At 34.0% G+C, this 18958-nt stretch overlaps 2 protein-coding genes across 3 annotated transcripts in view; one reads left to right on the forward strand and one right to left on the reverse strand.

The window, feature by feature from the left end:
* LOC143242665 (uncharacterized) overlaps positions 1-3687 on the reverse strand; it is a 46141-nt gene extending 42454 nt beyond the window's left edge. Inside the window, exon 1 of the mRNA XM_076486146.1 lies at positions 3275-3687. The gene's annotated coding sequence lies outside the window, so the exon portion shown is untranslated. The remainder of the gene's footprint in view (positions 1-3274) is intronic.
* Positions 3688-9046: 5359 nt separating this feature from the next.
* LOC143242963 (uncharacterized) lies at positions 9047-18373 on the forward strand. Of its 2 annotated transcripts, XR_013023497.1 has the most exons (4): positions 11161-11271; positions 13346-13568; positions 17964-18061; positions 18335-18373. XR_013023497.1 is itself a non-coding variant. In XM_076486575.1 (3 exons), exon 1 carries the CDS (start codon positions 9252-9254, stop codon positions 10239-10241), a length of 990 nt encoding a protein of 329 aa, XP_076342690.1. In that variant the 5' UTR covers positions 9047-9251; the 3' UTR covers positions 10242-10495; positions 17964-18061; positions 18335-18371. The 2 variants fall into 2 exon arrangements, 1 of the variants encoding a protein (XP_076342690.1); XM_076486575.1 differs by lacking the exons at positions 11161-11271; positions 13346-13568 and adding an exon at positions 9047-10495 and having other exon boundaries at positions 18335-18371.
* Positions 18374-18958: the final 585 nt, after the last annotated feature.

Genomic DNA, 18958 nt, shown 5'->3' on the forward strand with positions numbered 1-18958 from the left:
AGACATTAGATGCTCCGTTATCAGGTTATTCTACCGTTAAGGTGAAAAAATAATATCATTTCCTCGTTGATTAAACTAAATTACTTATAAATGATTTCAATGTACATAACTTTATATAACATTATATATTCTTTATATACTAACTGATTTCGAAAACTGAGACATGCTTGAAATCGCGCACAACTGACTTATTTTTTACTTCAAATGCGTTGCAAAAAAACTTGCTGTGAAAAATTTCACTTTCTATTTCTTTTTATTATGTTATTTAGTTCGGTACACTTTTCCATGTGTGTCGATGTTAGGAGTTATATATACAATATTGTTATATACATGTAATTTATTTCAATTCCACAAAACAGTGTACTAATCCCAAAGAAAGCATAACCACATCTTAAGCCTAATATAATCAACAAAGCAATAAGACAGGAGGGTATAATTTTATTTGGTATATTTGTAGCAATCTAATTTATAGCTGCTTGACAGAAGAAGGAAAAATTAAACACAATTAACTCATTTGTAATTTATAAGAGTACATACATACGACAACGCCTTTAGTCGGCTGATTCCCGCCCACATATTTCTGATAGAAAATAAGATTAGAAGTTGTTGAAACATTCTCACATTCTAACAATACATTATGAGCATATGAAGATGATTTAGGTTTGATGTTCGAATACCTTCTACCTTTTATATAACAATAATTTCGTGAATTTTGACATCAGTAATTAAAACTCGCAATAAAACTGTTTAACTTTGGATTTAGAAAGGAACGTTAAGTTGTATTTGAATATATGTATACATATATGTTAATTTTCAGCATCCAGTAATTAAATTTATCAATTTTAATAATGGCGTAGCTTAGTAAGAATTCCTGATTTTTACTGTTTCGCTTGATTTAAAAAAAAAATATTATAATTTTATTTCTGTTTCAATAGCGTTTGTACACACGCACAGTTTAGTACAGGTTTAGAAACACAGACAGAGAAAAAAAACACCCAACGAACTCAGCCAAACAGCTAACTAGTTTACTAGAAATTTTGTAACATAATTCTGAACGATATACATGTTTTTCATTATAGTAAGCTCAAGTTTTTCTATATGAAACAAAAACTTAGCGTGACATTCGCCAAACGCCAAAATTCATAGGAAAACTACTGAATTATATATCTTTAAATGTTATATTATAATGCGTTAAATTATATAACCTACATACAAATTTACTTCTATGTTAGCACTGATCTTCCGTTTGTTGCATTATATTTGTTATAGGTCATGTTTTGTTTTTTTTATTTAAGATAATACCAATTTTTGCTTGTCATGAAAGAAGTACAGTCACTGGCAAAATAAACAATTACTTGTTTATACTTTTGAAGTACTACCTGGTTTATCTGTTGGATGTACTTCTATGAATTACGATGGACTTGATATCTGACTGCCTTTTAATAGTTCCCAGTTGAATCAGGGGCAAATCTATAGACTTACAGCATTAAACTACAACGGAGGACACAACAGATAGTCCAACGTGGCTTTGCTCTTAAAACAAACAAACAAAACGGCTTTTGAATAAGATAAGAAGGTTACTATTCAGTTATGAGTATGTGTTTTTCCTGTTAATATAACTTTTAAGAACTTTAGAAAGTCATATCTATTTAGTCTGCGTACATATTATGTGCACCAATACGGTCAAAATTATCACCTGTTATGGTACATTAAAAGGGTCAAAATAACATAATATAAAATATGCTAACTTCCCTCCTTTTACCTGAGCTTCGGTTGAAATGTGGTCTAATATTAATAAGTAAGAATCTATGATGAATTACACATTGAACAATACGATTTTTCTATTTGATTCAACTATCTAAATGCTTTATCTAATTGTTTGTGTAAAGAAAGTGCTAATAAACTACAGTTGTAAACCTCTAGTTAGTCCCTACCTGTTCGTTAAGAGCATCTCTTGTTTTTCTGCAGAGGTGTTATTTTGCTTGTATAAATACATTTTAAAAATATTGCAAGAAAGAACAACTACATTCATTTAATATGTATCGATACTTGCAGCTGCTTAAATTAATGCAAAATGCTGACAAACGTTTGATTATTCCTGACGGAAAATAACATCAAAGGTTTACCAGGGCATTGTTTAACAAATAGATGAAATTTAACTAATATAGGTTATCAATAAATTCTTCAACAAATGAGTGAAAATAAACTAACATATGTCGTTAGTAAATTGTTCAACAAATAGGTAGAGCTAAACCAACATAGGTTGTCAGTACATTGTTCAACAAATAGGTAGAACTAAACTAACAGAGTTATCAGAGCATTGTTCAACAAATAGGTGGAACTAAACTAACATAGTTATCAGAGCATTGTTTAATAAATAGGTGCAGCTAAACTAACTAACACAGATGTGAGCTGTAGCTGAAATTAATGTTTTACATTGTAGCAAAAGAATAGTTAATTATTATTTGTATAGCATGTTTACGAATATTCTTTGATAGATTGTTTAGGCAGAGTATACATGATGAAACTTTGTAGAAACTTTGTTTCATCATGTTTACAAATAGCTATAACAACATAATTTAAATTACAAGCGTTTAAGAAAAGTCGGAGGAACATGTATTTGTAGGAATGTTTTACAGTAAACTAGGTATTCCCTTTAGGGACACAGATGCTCATGAATCATGGGGCAGATGTATCTGATAGCGCCATCTTTTCTCCACTTAGCCGTGTTTAATTGTTTTTTGTTTTTTTTTAATTTCGCACAAAACTACTCGAGGGCTATCTGTGCTAGCCGTCCCTAATTTAGCAGTGTAAGACTAGAGGGAAAGCAGCTAGTCATCACCACCCACCGCCAACTCTTGGGCTACTCTTTTACCAACGAATGGTGGGATTGATGCTGTTCACAGCACTGATAAACAGCAAAGTAGATCTAATGTAAACAAATTGTTATTATTATTTGTCTTCATTTTCTTCTCTAGACAACGTAAATAATATTTATTTTTCAAAGGATAAGTAAACAAATATAATTCTTTAAATTGTTTTACGGGAAATAAAATCAGCCTAAGTTAGAACTATGTTAAAACATTTACACATTCAAAAACATATTCCACAATTTCTCTGCAGCGGGAAAAAGAGACAGATGAAGTATGAGCCTCCAATTTCATTTCCTTTAAACCTTTTATGTATATCTCTTGAAAAGACTGCATGAGGGAAAACTGAGAACTGGATTCCTCCATAACCTATTTGCTTATACAAAACAAAGAATTTTGTTTACCGGATAAATGATACGGCATGTTCTCCTCACTGGGCAGGTGTTTGACGTGTTTGAGCTATCCTCCTCAAATAATAATCTCAGAACAATCTTACTAGATCTAATATTTAACCCTTAACTTAAGGAGCTGAAAGTAAATTATCTGTTCACGGGACAACTACATCAGCTTCAGGTTGAAACTCAAATCCTAAGGATATTATTAAGAATATTATGATTCAGTATCTGAATTTAAAATACCTGGTTAATCAATTGTAGTATTGTTGTAACAAGCTTATCAGTAATTATTTCCACACTCTGCTATCAGTCCGTTCGGTTTATAAATAAAAATTGGAAAAATTAACATAAAGCCCGTACGTTGTTTAACAAGCTATCCGACTAAGAAGGCTTAATGCTTAGGCAGTAACAACGTTGTGGTATACCAGCAGTATAATAAAAAGGAATGTCGAAAAAACCTTTTGTAGGCTATCAGATTTTTATCACACATTTTAGTCCTATCTGTTTCTAATGCCTCACCAACTATCGACGTTTAAAGAGCAATTTGAAAGTATTATAATACAAAATAAACAAAGAATTTCTTTTGTCTCTCATCGTCAAACATAAATGACAAATTATGTTACTGAATGAAAGACCTCTTGGACAGTGATCTGTGAGAGATAAAAGATAGATCTGAAATGCTATTTTAAGACGCTTCTGATTTTGAATCCGAAATGGATAAATTAAATGTGGTATCGACGAGAAGCCAATGAAAAGGGTTTGTTTTTTTATTTTGGAATTTCGCACAAAGCTACTCGAGGGCTATCTGTGCTAGCCGTCCCTAATTTAGTAGTGTAAGACTAGAGGGAAGACAGCTAGTCATCACCACCCACCGCCAACTCTTGGGCTACTCTTTTACCAACGAATAGTGGGATTGATCGTCACATTATAACTCCCCCACGGCTGAAAGGGCGAGCATATTTGGTGCGACCGGGATTCGAACCCGCGACCCTCAGATTACGAGTCTTAACACGCTTGGCCGGGCCAATGAAAAAGGAGTTCGATTTCTTGCAAGATGTTCCAACATACAGACTGATAAAACATCAAACTAACATCTGCCCAACTTTGTATCTCAGAACGGCTGGTATGGATATCAAAACTATTACCCAAATAAAGCAGAAAATAACGTTTCGACCTTCTTAGTTCATCATCAATTTTGTTTTCGTCCAGTTCCACATATATATTTATTCATATGTTTTCTATTTTGTAAAAACAAATATATTTTGATATATTTGTTGTGAGATTTTATTTAACTGGCTGTGACTTCTCGTTTTTCATGTAATTGTTATGAAATACTATTTTATGCTATTCTGCTTCAGTAAAGAGTTTACTGAGTTTTGTATCATTTGTATTTATTTATGATTGTCATTTTTAATCTCGTCACACCAAATATGCTCGTCCTTTCAGCCGTGGGCGTATTATGATGTGACGGTCAATCTCACTATTCGTTGAAAAAAGAGTATCCCAATAGCTGGCGGTGGGTTGTGATCACTAGCTGTCTTCCCTCTAGTCTTAAACTGCTAAATTAGGGACAGTTACCGCAGATAGCCCTCGAGTAGCTTTGCACGAAATTCAAACGAAACTTTACTCTCGTTGTTAGAAAATGTTTTATTTTCCTGTATTGAAATAACTGTATTTATGTTAAAAGGTTTAATTTTCACACTTTGATTAATGCCCGCGTGGGTTCGAATCCCATTCTTGTCGGACGTTGGAAGATAATTTTATAGAAAAAGTAGGTGATAAACGAAAAGGGGAGTTCTTTGACCATTTACTGTTAATTTCCAAAGAGAAATACACGTTAAACAAGATGCAACGAAAAAGTGCCAAAGAGAATAACACTGTCAAATTCAACATTACGTTATTTGACCATTTTTCTTCGGTTGTGTTTTTACTCAAATACCAAAATATGTCTAGTTATCGTGTTGTTTTAATAACGATTAACGTACAATTGAGTTACACATATTTCTGTATTAGTTGGTCCTTTGGTTTGAAACGATATCTTTAGTTCACTACTAAAACGTGTAGGAATGGGGCGGATATACAAAACTTGCAACACAAACTCTTATACACATTAAAGAACCAAATATCAAATCTTCAAACGGATTTGAGATACACCAGAAGGTGATAAAGACACACGAACCAAACAACAAGTCAGAAAGCCAATTGAAAACATCAAGCGAGCATATACTAAAAATTCACGAAAAAACATTTCTCAGTCTCATTGACTGTCTCACTTTGATAAGAGCTTCTAGCGATGAAACTCACTAAAGTCATAACTGCACCAAATAGAGGAATTACATGATAATGCTACCGTAAAAAAGTTTATGAACTTATTTATCAACCACTGGTAGTTAACAAACCACAACGAAAAATACATCATCCATTGATTTTTCACTCTTTTCATCCCATGCATAGCACACGTGCACACTTCAAATTTGCACACACGCCATAAGCGAAGAATATGTACTCAAACACGCTGCTATTTACACGTAACGTAAAATTACGACGCACACCCACAATAATGTTATACATATAGTGTATGAAAACAAATGATTGAAGGACGCATAAATCTTTCGAAGACAGCTCAAGACAATGAGAACAAAATATGTAAAGAAATTGAAAGTGTAGGACTGAGTGCATCAGAAATTGAGAAATCAAAGTGGGAAAAGGCATTTTGTAATAAATCTTCCTATGTACAACCTCACACGTGAATACGTCCAATAGCCGCTCTGTGCCTCCTTCGCATTTCTGAGTTCATGATGTTACACAATTTATGGGTACGTACAAAAGTGTTTCTATGATATTTCTAATTTTGAAAGGACAGTAACTAATCAACGATGTTTATACACTGAAAACACTTTGGGTGTTTTTCACCGTATTTTGATTCACCTACAAAGTTAACGTACGAAATCCTGTTGCCTTTTCACGCTATTACAAGAGAAGTGACCAGAAGTTAAGGCTCTTCACGAACGTCTCGTTCTTCAAGCGTCGTATAAATATACCTTATAGTACATGTACTGCCTCTAAAATTTCGAATTCAAGGAGTCTCTGATCATTATATAACAAGAAAAGAACGTTTAATAAGTTTAATTCATCTGACTTAATGTTTTCACAACTGGAAAAATAAACGAAAATAGGCAAAGACACGATGTTGGACACGTTCCACCGTTAGGTTGTACAAAGAAACTTTAATTACACCATGCTTATTCCTTCCTTTTAAAAACACGTTTTTATGTAATCATTCGTACACTTTCATATCTTTCTAAACATCTTTTCCACTTTTGATAAATGTAACTGACTCTATGCGTAAATTCAAGCCGAACAATGATATTAAAATGTATTCACAAAATCTAATAAATTATACAATTTTGCAATATTCATTCGAACAGAAAGTCCAGTGCTGTAAGTAAAATGAAACTCAGATATGTAGTACGGCCAAATCAACCTTCTGCACGCGTAGTTTGTTGGTAACACGAGCCATAGATAAGCTTTATTTCACTTCTCTTTTTGAACGTACGTTAAAACAATCTGTCACACATTTCCTGTGAATGTACGATACCCGAGTGTTTGTGAACGCAATAAATCTCCAGGCAACTGATTTATGGCATCTCCATATTTTTAGAGTTTCTTGCGCTTTCTTTCTGTATAAAAGAAAAGAACTGAAACTGTGTTTGACAGAGAAACATATTTAACCTTTACATATTTTAAATTCCTTTTCAAATAACCCAAACTTTTACTTTCTCTTTTAATCAATGAATGAGCTTCACTTTGTGTTAATATTAGTCTCAGGTGCAAAGTTGTATTAGGAAAACGAACAAATTTGAAGATAATGTTTGAAAAAGGCTTACTCAAATATTAATGTGAACTATCGGTCTTACGTTTTCACTACAACTCGACGTAGGAGTAAGCTCGAACATTTTAAGTTATTCCCCATTCTGACATAAGGACAGCTGAATTTTAAGTAACAAAACTATTAAGAGAAAAGACTTGCCGTTTCATCAGTATTGGTTAGTCTAAGCAAACAACACTTGAAGTTTCTAGCTGAAATTTTTAAAACAATCGTAAGAGTGAACGGTTTTTCTTTGCAAACTTTTCAAGAGATATTTAATAAATTTCATGAAAATATCCTAATTGAAGAGCGTTTAAATTCTCGTCATATCAACTTAAGGTACTGGTATAAATAACGATTCTTGATGTTGTAGTGATGACAAGAAAAATATAAATTTCGTGACGGTATTAGAAAGCAAGTAGTAAGCACTGTATGAGAAAGAAATATCTACCATCATACATTTTAAAGAATCTTGTTAGTATTGTAAAGGCAGGTGTGTTCGGTATAATATCGTTGCGAATTTAAAGCTAACGTGTGTTGCTAGCGAGTATCACTCTCTTATTTTTTATTGTGATTTGTTGGTGATAACTGACAAAAAAAGTCGAGATATATAATCGAAAACACTTTATGTGTGAAATAAGTACCGATCAAGAAACACCCAAAAGCGATTTAATGTGGTACGTACAGTTATGAACTCAAAATTTCGGCAAAACTGTAACCAACATTTAAATCACTGATAAGAAAATTTCGTTTAGTGTTTACAAACGGAACCTGATAAATGTATTTCCGCATTTTGGTGTTGTTAACTAATATCTATTTTGTTTGAAAGATACTCTATTAAATAATATTATTTCAGGTTCAACATATGTGTGTAGTTGGTCACTGTTATATTACAAATTGTTGACTATCATAGGAAAATGTATATAGAAATATGATTATGTGATAATTACTTAAAAACAGTGAGCCCTTATCAGTGATGTCGAGAAAACCCACTTGTTTAGAAATTTATATGCAAAAACGGCTCGTTTGGGTTGAGAAAATATTTTACATAGAAGAGCGAATAACGTTTCGACCTTCTTCGGTCATCGTCAGGTTCACAAAGAAAGAGGTAAGTGACCGGAAGCTGACCACATGTTTGAAAAGAGGTTGTGTAACTGAGTGTCGGAATGTAGATGGCGGTGTTAGATTAAACGTTTAGATTAAAATAAAACTTTAATAACACAATTAAGAAAAATATTTTTATTATCTAATTAAAATACAATTATTTAAAAAAAAATTCTTTTTCTACTACAAAGACTTTATACAAGATAAATATTAATTATAAATAGAGAAGATTTTATTCTGATTATATATTTATCTTATAAGTATTAATTAGAAAAAAAAACAGAATAAAATTGTTCTATATGCTCATCTATGCGACCCTCAGATTACGGGTCGAGTGCTTTGACCATCGACTCATGCCGGGCTGTATATACTTTCATTATTTAACTACTAGGTTTGCTTTGAATTTCGCGCAAAGCTGTTTGAAGACTATCTGTGTTAGCCATCCATAATTTAGTAGTGTAGGGGAAAGCAACTACTCGTCACTACCCACCTCCAACTCTTGGGCTACTCTTTTATCAACGAATAGTGGGATTGACTGAAAAATTATAACGCTCCCATGGCTAAGAGGAAACGTATAAGAAAAAAGAATAATACAGAATTGAGAGGTCTTTGCATCATTTCGCTTGATCCATTGTTCAACTGTTTACTAAAATTCATGCGCTGGCGCCCCGACGGTAAGGAAATGGGTGAAGAAGAAACAAAAATCAAACCTTAATCTTGATATTCTAACTATGATTTTTTGTCTTTCTATCCGATCCATATTTCTTCCTGTTTTATCTTTTGCCCTTGTTTTTCTTTTCTTTTTCTTCTTTTCCTTTTATTTTATGCATTCTCCCTCGGAAATCGTATGGTTTTTCTACGACGTAGGGGCGCAAAGAAAGACCCTCCTTATGCCTGCGAGCATATATATAGCATAGTTGACATAATAAGTGATAGGAGAGAGGGCCTGAGCTAGTGGACTCCCAGCTTTGACTCCGTGCTAGTCAGACGTGTTTCCACATTTCTCTTGCTATAATGACGCTGTCCTTTCCAGGTTATGCTGTGCCGTTCCCGCCAACTGTTCCGCCGATAATCGTCGACGGTCTACCGCCTCACCTTTCGCCTCTTCAAGTTGCCACATTTATTGCGCAGGCTAAGCCTGGCGCTTCCATTGATCCGTCTAGAACGCGTATTCTCCGCCGAGGGGGAATCCTTCTCCAGCCGTCTACGCCTGATGACTTGTCCTACCTCTGTTCGCCATGGAACTCCCCTATGAATATTAGTTGTGCGCCCACGAAAAGCCCTACTAGCCTATTCACAGTCTTCCTTAAAGGAATACATCAGTCCATCCAACCGAGCGAAATTAAATGCGCCGTGGAAACCCAAACCCAGTCAGTGTTATACGCCGTTCACCGAATTTATTCAAAATCCTCCCGTCAAGCTACTAAGTTCATGAAGATTGTAACACCCAGCAAACGTATCGCCGATACCATCCTACGAAACGGATGCTACTACCATATATTTCACTTCAGTGCCGAACGCCCCCGACGCCATCCAACTCAATCCAAAATTCCGAAGCAACCTGCATCTGTACCACAGCCCAGCGGATCATCCTCTATGCCCACAGCCACCCCACCACCTGTAAATCAATCATCTGAAAAGTATACCCAAACGGAATTCCTTAATAAAACTTCCCAGGGCACACAAACCATCGATGAAGTAACAAAAACTAGCGAGTCTTCTACCATGACTGACAATATCCCAACAGCAGAAGCAGTTTCTCAAACTAAGACAATCATGATTAATCAAAATACCCAGTATCCTGACGATAGGCGCATCACGAGAGCAAGCAGGAAGGCTGCTTTTCTTAATTCGAAGTTAAGTCCGTTCCCTAATCGTTCTCAATGGCTCGAAGAACCACTCGTCCCATCCAACTCGGATAATTCGTGTTGCTCTGTGGTAAAGTCGCCGTTCATCGAAAATATTCCCTGGCTTGACCGACTATCCGACGATTCGACCGATTAGTCTTGTTCAAAATTCATCCAGTTACCACCTATGCGTTTTGTGTTCTTTTATTATCATTTGCTTTGTAATCATATGTATGTCTATTGTTCTTAATCTATGTAATTTCTTTCCCCACAGCTCTTCTTCCGGGCACGATCAGGGCCTACATTCGGCGCCCTGGCCGTGAAAGTGGGTTTTCTCGGGGTACTCCCGTTTCCCCCCCCACAGCAAAAGTTCCGTTTCATAGGATCTATAGATCCCAGCCCTGAAAAGAGGTACGTTATTTTGATATCTAAATTTTAAATTAGTATCCACATTTTTCTATATTCAAAAAAAATTTTTAAGTCTTTAATAGCTAATACATATAAGTCATGAGACCTAATCATGTCGGCGCACTGTGTTTGCACCTCTCGGCTCTCTCCAAATCAACATTCTTAAACATCATTCCTCGGACGCTTGTGGGTGTTCTGCTGAACCTTCCTCATCTTTCTTCGTCGTCTCTCCAGCCGGCGGGATCTCTTCTCAGCTTTTCCTGATGCCCCTCAATTAAATTCAACTCACTATCAACTTCTAGGTCATTCGTGACTATCACGTTGTACGAATAACTAACATGCACTCCTGTTCATATCTCTCGCTCCGTAATCAGGTAACTAATTTATTCTTGCCTTGTGTGGGGTGAAGAGAAACAGCAGTTTCTGACCGCCCCTGGTTATTTTTCGTTCAATGAACGAAATGATAATTTAACCAAAATCCCTACCCTGATCTGTCCCTGAGCTAGTCACCGAGCTAGTTGCACGTGCCAATATTTCTGCCAACATGCTATTTAGAACGAAACGTTCATCCTCGCCAGTTAGTGCCGCCGGTAATTGTCGACGGCCTACCGCCGAACCTCATGCCGTACCAAGTCGCCACGTTGATCGCCCGAGCCAAGCCTGGGGCAACCATCGAACCGTCCAGGACCCGTATTTTACGCCGGGGCGGAATCCTCATCCAACCAGCCACTGCTGCAGACCAAATTTATCTGTGCCAGCCATGGAACACTGAATTTAAAGTAAGTTGTTCCCCCACTAAAAGTCCAGTCAATCTTTATTCTGTATTCCTCAGGGGCGTCGACCTATCAATTCAACCAGAAGAAATTAGACAAAGCATAGAACCCCAAATACAAGCCAAGGTATATGCAGTTCATCGAATTTTTTTCTAAGAACAGTAACCATCCCACCCACTTCATGAAGATAGTGACAACGTCGAAGTACAGTGCTGACTGTATTTTACGTGACGGCTGTTATTATCATATATTTCACTTTAAAGCCGAACGCCCACATCGACGACCACTTATACTGGTTCAAACAAAGCACCCAAATATCGCAAACAACCAACGGAATTCTTCCAACATGAAACTACCAAAATACCGCCGAGTCCAGGTCTAATTAGAAGAAACATGAAGACAGATTCGGACAACTCGACTCAGAAGACGACAACTCCCACTGTTAGCAACACGCATAAGTTAATTCCATTCAGTCGCTTGTTACTGTCATGATAATAAGTTTACCACAGAACTATCTGAAAAAAAGTTTCACTTGGAAGTGTGAAAACACAGGATTTCTTATCGATTTTTTTTTTTCTGTTTGAACATGTGATCTATAAAAATTGTCTATTATAATGTTTCTACCTTTGGAGCCCCTGATAGCCAATATAAATCCAACCTCTTGATCACCGACTATTTATATTTAAATCTATCAGTATGCTCTGTAATATCGTGTACTTCAACACCTAACAAGAACTAGGCCTAGTCCTTATTGCTTTGTATTACAAAAATGTTATTTGAGTACACTATTTTATCTCCTCTCACAAAGTGTTTTTTTCTAACTCGTACTGCTCTCTGTTGGTGCTGATTTTGAAACTTGCATATCTGCATACTAACATGCAAATAATTTTGCAGCTGTTAACTACTTACTTGGCAGTGTTATTGAATAAATGTTTTTCCTTGAAGTTTAATAAATTTATAAGTTTTTACTTTCTTGGTTTTTCTGCTTTAGTTACATTGTTCGTTACCATTTTTATTCTTCTTTGTAGAAAGTTACAAATTATTTTATATCCTTTTTCGAGTTCATAAGTTATGCTCCTGCAGTTCAGATTTTAATGATGACAACTGCTGCAAGTACTATTATTGACCACATCCAATGGGTCTGAACCAAAATGCTTGACCCATGAAGCGACGGCTCTGGTTTGTTGGAAATTGATCAATTTCACACAGCAATTATAATAAACTGATGATTGTCCCATCATGGTTTTCAGTGATTGGGAAGTTTTGGATTTTAACAGCATTTTTCTCCCTCCTGAGTGTACCTCTCAGTTGCATATTGTGTCAGGCCTCTTCCCTTTTGATGGATTTGGTTATTAAGGCATGTTACAGTTTATGTCCTTATTCCCAGTTTCCTGTCTTCTGCCTCTGCTCTTCTAATAGACTAGTCTTTAGATTATTAGTTTTGTTTCCTACTTTCCTGGATTTTTTGGTTCATGTGAGTTGTTTTGGGGAGCATTTGCATTGAGGGAATCAGTATGCTCTGACCCCCCCACAAACTGTGGATGATCATGCTTTTGATTATAATTGTTCAAGTTTGATTGGACTCGGTGATCCTGTACCCTTACTTTATTCCTTAAAATATGAATTCATTAATATTACTTTTGCATATAGTGAACAACTTGTAATGCATAATGCAAAATTTATATTTGTGATTATAAAACAGTAAAGTTAAGTATGTATAAACCCAAATTGATTAGGAAAAACATTTTAAATAGGTATAAGGAGAAGGTAAGACAATGGGTTAATAACCTTTTGTTTCTTCCCATCCAAATTACTGTACACTACAGTCAACGTCTCTTTCACCAACCCTTTTTTATGACTTTCCTAGGTAATTTTCTTTATGGCACTCTTAAAATATTTCTTAAAAACCTGAAGTCCACTAAGTCCAGACTTTCTGTCATCTAGATAATCTAGATAACAAATAAATTAACAGATTAGTAAGGTAAGATTTTCCTATAATAAATCTGTTTTGGCTTTCTTCTGGAGTATTCAGTTTCTATAAAAATATATTTTCATATAATTTTGACATTTTTTTTATCAGTGACATTTGACCTGGATTAGTTTTAAACCACTCATTGAAGAGAAAACATGAAATAGAGAAACAACAAATTGAAAGTAAAAACGTAATTTACAAAAGCCTATAAGACAGCTAGAGGAAGAAAATCGTTTACAAGGACTTAGTAATGCTCTTCCTGAAAATAATAAAGGGTTTGCTATGTTGCAAAAGATGGGATACAAACCAGGAATGAGATTGGGAAAGAAAGGTAACATAGTTTAAATGTATATTCACATTACAGCAATAGAATGTAACAAAATGTTTTGATAATACTAGTTAGTTCATCAAGTTCAGTTTATTGTTCTTTTATTTGACAGCTAGATTCATTATAGTTAACTATAATGTTAACTATAATATATAACTATATATCATAATAAGCAATTTACAAAACTAGTTATCCTTGTACAGACAAAATACTACAACAAATAGCATTTAAGCAGAAATTAATGGATGCTCTTTGTGTGAACTAATAGCAACCAAATAAGCACATGGAAATATATTGTATTGCTTGTAATCATTTCATTTTCTTTCGGTAATCACTCCTGAAAGTATATGTACTTGTGTCATTAACACTAATAAGATTTGCTTACAAGTATTATTTTTGTCTTTTATTCATATGAATTTTAAACACTTGATGAGTTGATGAATTTGAAACTAAGATTTTTTGCATGTTATAAGCTTGTTTACAATAATGTTGGCTTGTATAACACGTTAGTCACTATTTTTAATTGTTAAAACATTTCTTTAGAGTCAAAATCTTAATTCTGGGAGAACTGGTTTAATGGGAACAACACAGCTGTTGTGTGGTTTGTTTATTGCCCCTACTAAAAGGCCTGGCATGGCCAGGTGGTTAAGGCACTCGGCTTGTAATTTGAGGGTTGTGGGTTTGATTCCATATCAGGCCAAACATGCTCACCCTTTCAGCCATGGGGGGCATTATAATGTGATGGTCAATCCTACTCTTTCTTAGTGAAGTAGAATACACCTTATCCACTTGGTTAGAGACTGAAAACAAATGTTCATAATTCCTTACCAGATGAGTTCTGCTCATTTGTTGAGTATGAAATATGGGATCCCATTATTCCTAGCCTCGGGTGTTACCTTTTGGACTCGTTAAGTGTTGCTTACTTTTGTGTCGTTATTCTGATGGTGCCAAATGCAACATTCTGTGGTTACATGTTGGAATCTAAAGTATATATATATATATATATAACATTGTGGTCTGATAACCATAGCCAGCAACATGGGATATAGGTACTACAACCCCTTAATTTCAACCCTGAGCCATAGAATCTTGGCTGACTGGTCAGGGGTGGCCTACCTGATGATTATTCATTTTCTGTTCTGCCTTTGATTCAGGAACAAAGCTCCAAGTGAAGAGCATATTTGTTATAGAGGTAGGGTGTAATTTCCACACTTTTGTACCACTTTTTCTCTTGGTACATTCCTGTTCTATACAAATGCTTTGTGTGTGGATCATGCCTGCACTGCCCCCTACACTTTTATCAATGTGAGATTCTAGCTAGAGTGTTGGTGGATGGTAAGTATTATTGGAAACAATTTTCAGTTTAAGTAAAATGTTAACTTTTATTTTTAGATAACTTCAGAAAATAAACCTTCTAGAGGCTTTTAATTTCCCAGTAATCTTGTAATTTTTTTAAGAAACTAAAACTGGAATGTAATTTCCACTTTTCTGTTCTTTAAGTCATAATAAATAACATCATGTTGTTGTTTGCAGTTTATTATTTATAAAATCCTATCTTTGTATTTACTTTTGCACTACCAAAATAATTAAGACAACTTGCCATTTTCAGACTTTCATTTATATCTCCTGGTAATATTGAAACATGAATGTTGTAAAGTGTCTTTAAAGTTGATATAGTCATGTGAAGATTGTATGCAAAATGGTGGTCAGTTGGCCAAAATGGCCATTAACTTAATTAACTTCTAAATACGTAAGGATATTATGAGTTAAGAATTTAAATAATAAGTTAAAAAGTAACTGAAACATTGAAGGGAATATTTTATTAATAATTGTGTTGTTTGTTCTTAGTTTAAGTTGAAATTTGCAAATAGGATTTGATTTTATACTGTATCTATAAAACTAAATATGTTCTATAATTAAGGACTTTTGTGATTTTCTTTTCCAATGTTCTTTTTTTTAAGTTGTCACTTAGACATATTCAAAAGAATTTTTGGTTTTTTGAAATTTTATCCCAAGAAATTATAAGTATCCAGCATTGTCACTGTGTTGTAGAAATGACACTAAACATAAAGCATTGTAAAACTATCTCCAATTTGCACATACCATTCAGTGTTGCTTAGACCTGTGTTTAGGCCTGAGTATCATTAGGACACCTGCATTGTTTTATTGCTACTAGCAGTAGTATAGATCTAGGCTTAGATAAGATCCAAGATCAGTAATAATTATTCATTTATACACAGACAAATGTAATTTAGATTAGAAAGTAACATACCTAAATTACTTCTTTCTTGTTCTAACAAACTACATTTTAATGTATGTACATAAGCTCCCACATGACCTTACTAACCAGCACTGTTTGAGGTAATCTACTTTACACAGACAACACTGATCTATGACCTACTTTATCAATATGTATATGCTCAATCTGAAACCTGGTTATACAATGTTTTGCTCAATAACATAATAGCAATTAGTCAAATAACTATAAGAAGTCCTGTATTTGCACTGGTATTTGGGACCTGAAGTCATAAATTCATGGTAAAAAAACATGAAATCTTTATTTTTTATTCAAAGTACACTTCCTGTTGGCTGGGAAAAATAGCAATATTAACCCTTTCTCTGTAGACATTTTTTCTGTGCATGTCTTAAAGTTTTAGTGAGTTACATTCAAAAGTTGATTAAAGTATTTTCTTTTCATGACATAATAATAAATAAACTCTGAAAACATAGCTCTTAATCCATATTTTAATAGTATACAAGTTTAAAGATTTTACTTTCAGAAGGCAATATTTAAAATAGAAAACTAGAATTTTCTAGTGTAAGAATTGTAACATTTTCTCTCTAGGCCTTTTCTTCTCTTATTTATTTACCACCCCTCAAGAAGTAGAAAATGAAATTTAATGTAAATCACTTATTATTATATAATTTCACTAAGGCATACTATAATTTTCATAGCATTTGATATTATTTGGTTCCAGAGACATGAAATCAAATCTATCTTGCCACACGCACTTGTGACGTCCTCTTTATAAGAAATTTCCAATCAGTGTTTAAGTCACTAAGTTCAGTATTACTTAAAAACCAATAGAAAGCCGTGGTTTTCATCTGTCAAGCGATTTATCATATTGCAATGTTTCCTGTGAATAAAATTCCATATTTTGCTTTCAATTTAACCTTGATTGCCATGGGAAGTTATTGTTTAAAAATAGAAATCTCTTTAGATCAGTTAGGTTAGATTAAGTAAAATAAGTACTACTGTTACTACTAATAATAATAGGCCTGGCATGGCCAGGTGGTTAAGGCACTCGACTCGTAAATTGAGGGTGGCGAGTTTGAATACCCGTCACACCAAACATGCTCGCCCTTTCAGCCGTGGGGTCGTTATAATGGTACAGTCAATCCCACTATTTGTTGGTGAAAGAGTTGGCACTGGATGGTGATGACAAGCTGCCTTCCCCCTAGTCTTGCACTGCTAAATTAGGGACAGCTAGTGCAGATATCCCTTGTGTAGCTTTGCACAAAATTAAAATAAAACACACCAAAAAACACACAAACAAAAAACTAATAATAATAGTGATATTTTAAAAATGTTCATGAGTAGCTCGTGCATAATGGAATTCAAAAGCACAGCAAGAGCTGCATATTTGTCACATGATTTACAACTTATTAAGTCATGAATAGTAATTAGTTATGGGTTATAAAGGCAATGAAACAATAACATTTAACAATGTATACACATACACACACTATTATGAGCATAAAACTATTTAGTATAAACATAAGTAGTTTAATATCACAATTTAAAGTCATTCCAGACAGTCATTCTTCACTGCTTCATGGGTTACACCAGTAACAAGGATTTAGGTTTAGATATTACAGAAAAAGGTTTGAAATTTTTGAGACTAAGAAAAGTATTTTTAAGCTAAACATGGAAATCAATATTCAGACTAACAAACAGAAATTCTCTATTTATTCATCTATACATATGTAAGTATTCACAGATACATTTTAGTGAAAATACTCCATTAAAAAAATATAATCTTTGGTGTGCAAAAAACTTTTATGTTTGCTTAAAGCCTGCCAAATGATGTGAATACATTGTAATACTATAACAAGCACAGAATAATTGTTAGGTCAGTTCCTGGGATTGAGCCTGTCATGAGAAACTTAAACTATGAAGAATCAATCAAAGTTTTTCATGTTAGTCACACACATTCTTTAAATTTTGAGGTTTGAAACATTATTTTTTGGACCATTTGATCCTGGGCAAGTTATTAGTGCTCTCACTCACTAACTTATATCTTATTGTACTTTTCAGTCTTGTGTCCTTTCTGAGATATTTTTTAAAGTGGTATTGCCACAGTAATTTTGAAACTGTTTTTCTACATTTCTTTCTAGTGTGGAACAGGAGGGTGTTTGTTTGAACTCTCTTTGCAGTTAGCTATAATTGTGGCAGGGAAGCAGATCATTAACGCCGTGGTGGAAATGGGTGTTCCGTAAGTTTTTAGTTAAAATAGACATTTATTGTAATAATTTCATGTAAGAACATTTTCTATGACAGTTGGCTCATTTTGAGATATTAGAACTGTTGTACTTTTTTTTTTCAAAAAAGTGATTTTGATATGTTCGAGATTCATAGTTTATTAATGTTCAGTCAAACATGTGGTATGTCAGATTGTATGTAAAATTAAACTATTTATACATTCATGTCAACAACAAAAACTGATATTATTTTAAAACTAGGTAAAAATATTTTTGTATTTATCTAGATGGCTGTTACGGGTTTACAAGAAGTGGTCAGTGCATAAAAAGGATCAGTGTGCTCATGAAAACCAGTGGGAGAGTGACTACAACTTAATAAACCAAGAAGAATTGGGTCTTTTTTAGTGAATATCTTGAAAAGGGTAAGGCTTAAGTTTAAAATAATGATTGAAAATAATTACATTAAGAGATACATATGTTCTACATAAAAACTTGAACAGATTAAAATGGTACTTTTTCCATGTCTGTGAAAAATGTTAGATCTTTAACAATGACCTTGTAGTTTGTACATCATTCAAGAGCCTTAAAATCAAGTTATTTTAATTGTAGTTAACTGAGTAACTGACTACTATGGAAATGAATGATATATTATTTTAAGTTCCTCCAACGTAATTTAAAATACTTTTAGATATTTAATGTATAATTAACAGTAAAGATGAAATGTGTGATATGATAATAATGTATGTGAAAAACTTAGTGGAGCAGCATTTAGAATGTTTTTGATGGTGTAGAAATGGATATGAATTGTGTTTCTTGCTCAGCCTGAAGGGTTATAATGCTAAGATTAAACATTTGATTCCCGCTGTGGTTATGGGTCAAATTCCACATCGCATAACTTTGCATTTAACAAC

Source organism: Tachypleus tridentatus, unplaced genomic scaffold (assembly GCF_004210375.1).
Source record: "Tachypleus tridentatus isolate NWPU-2018 unplaced genomic scaffold, ASM421037v1 Hic_cluster_2, whole genome shotgun sequence".
Classification (NCBI taxonomy): Eukaryota; Metazoa; Arthropoda; class Merostomata; order Xiphosura; family Limulidae; genus Tachypleus; species Tachypleus tridentatus.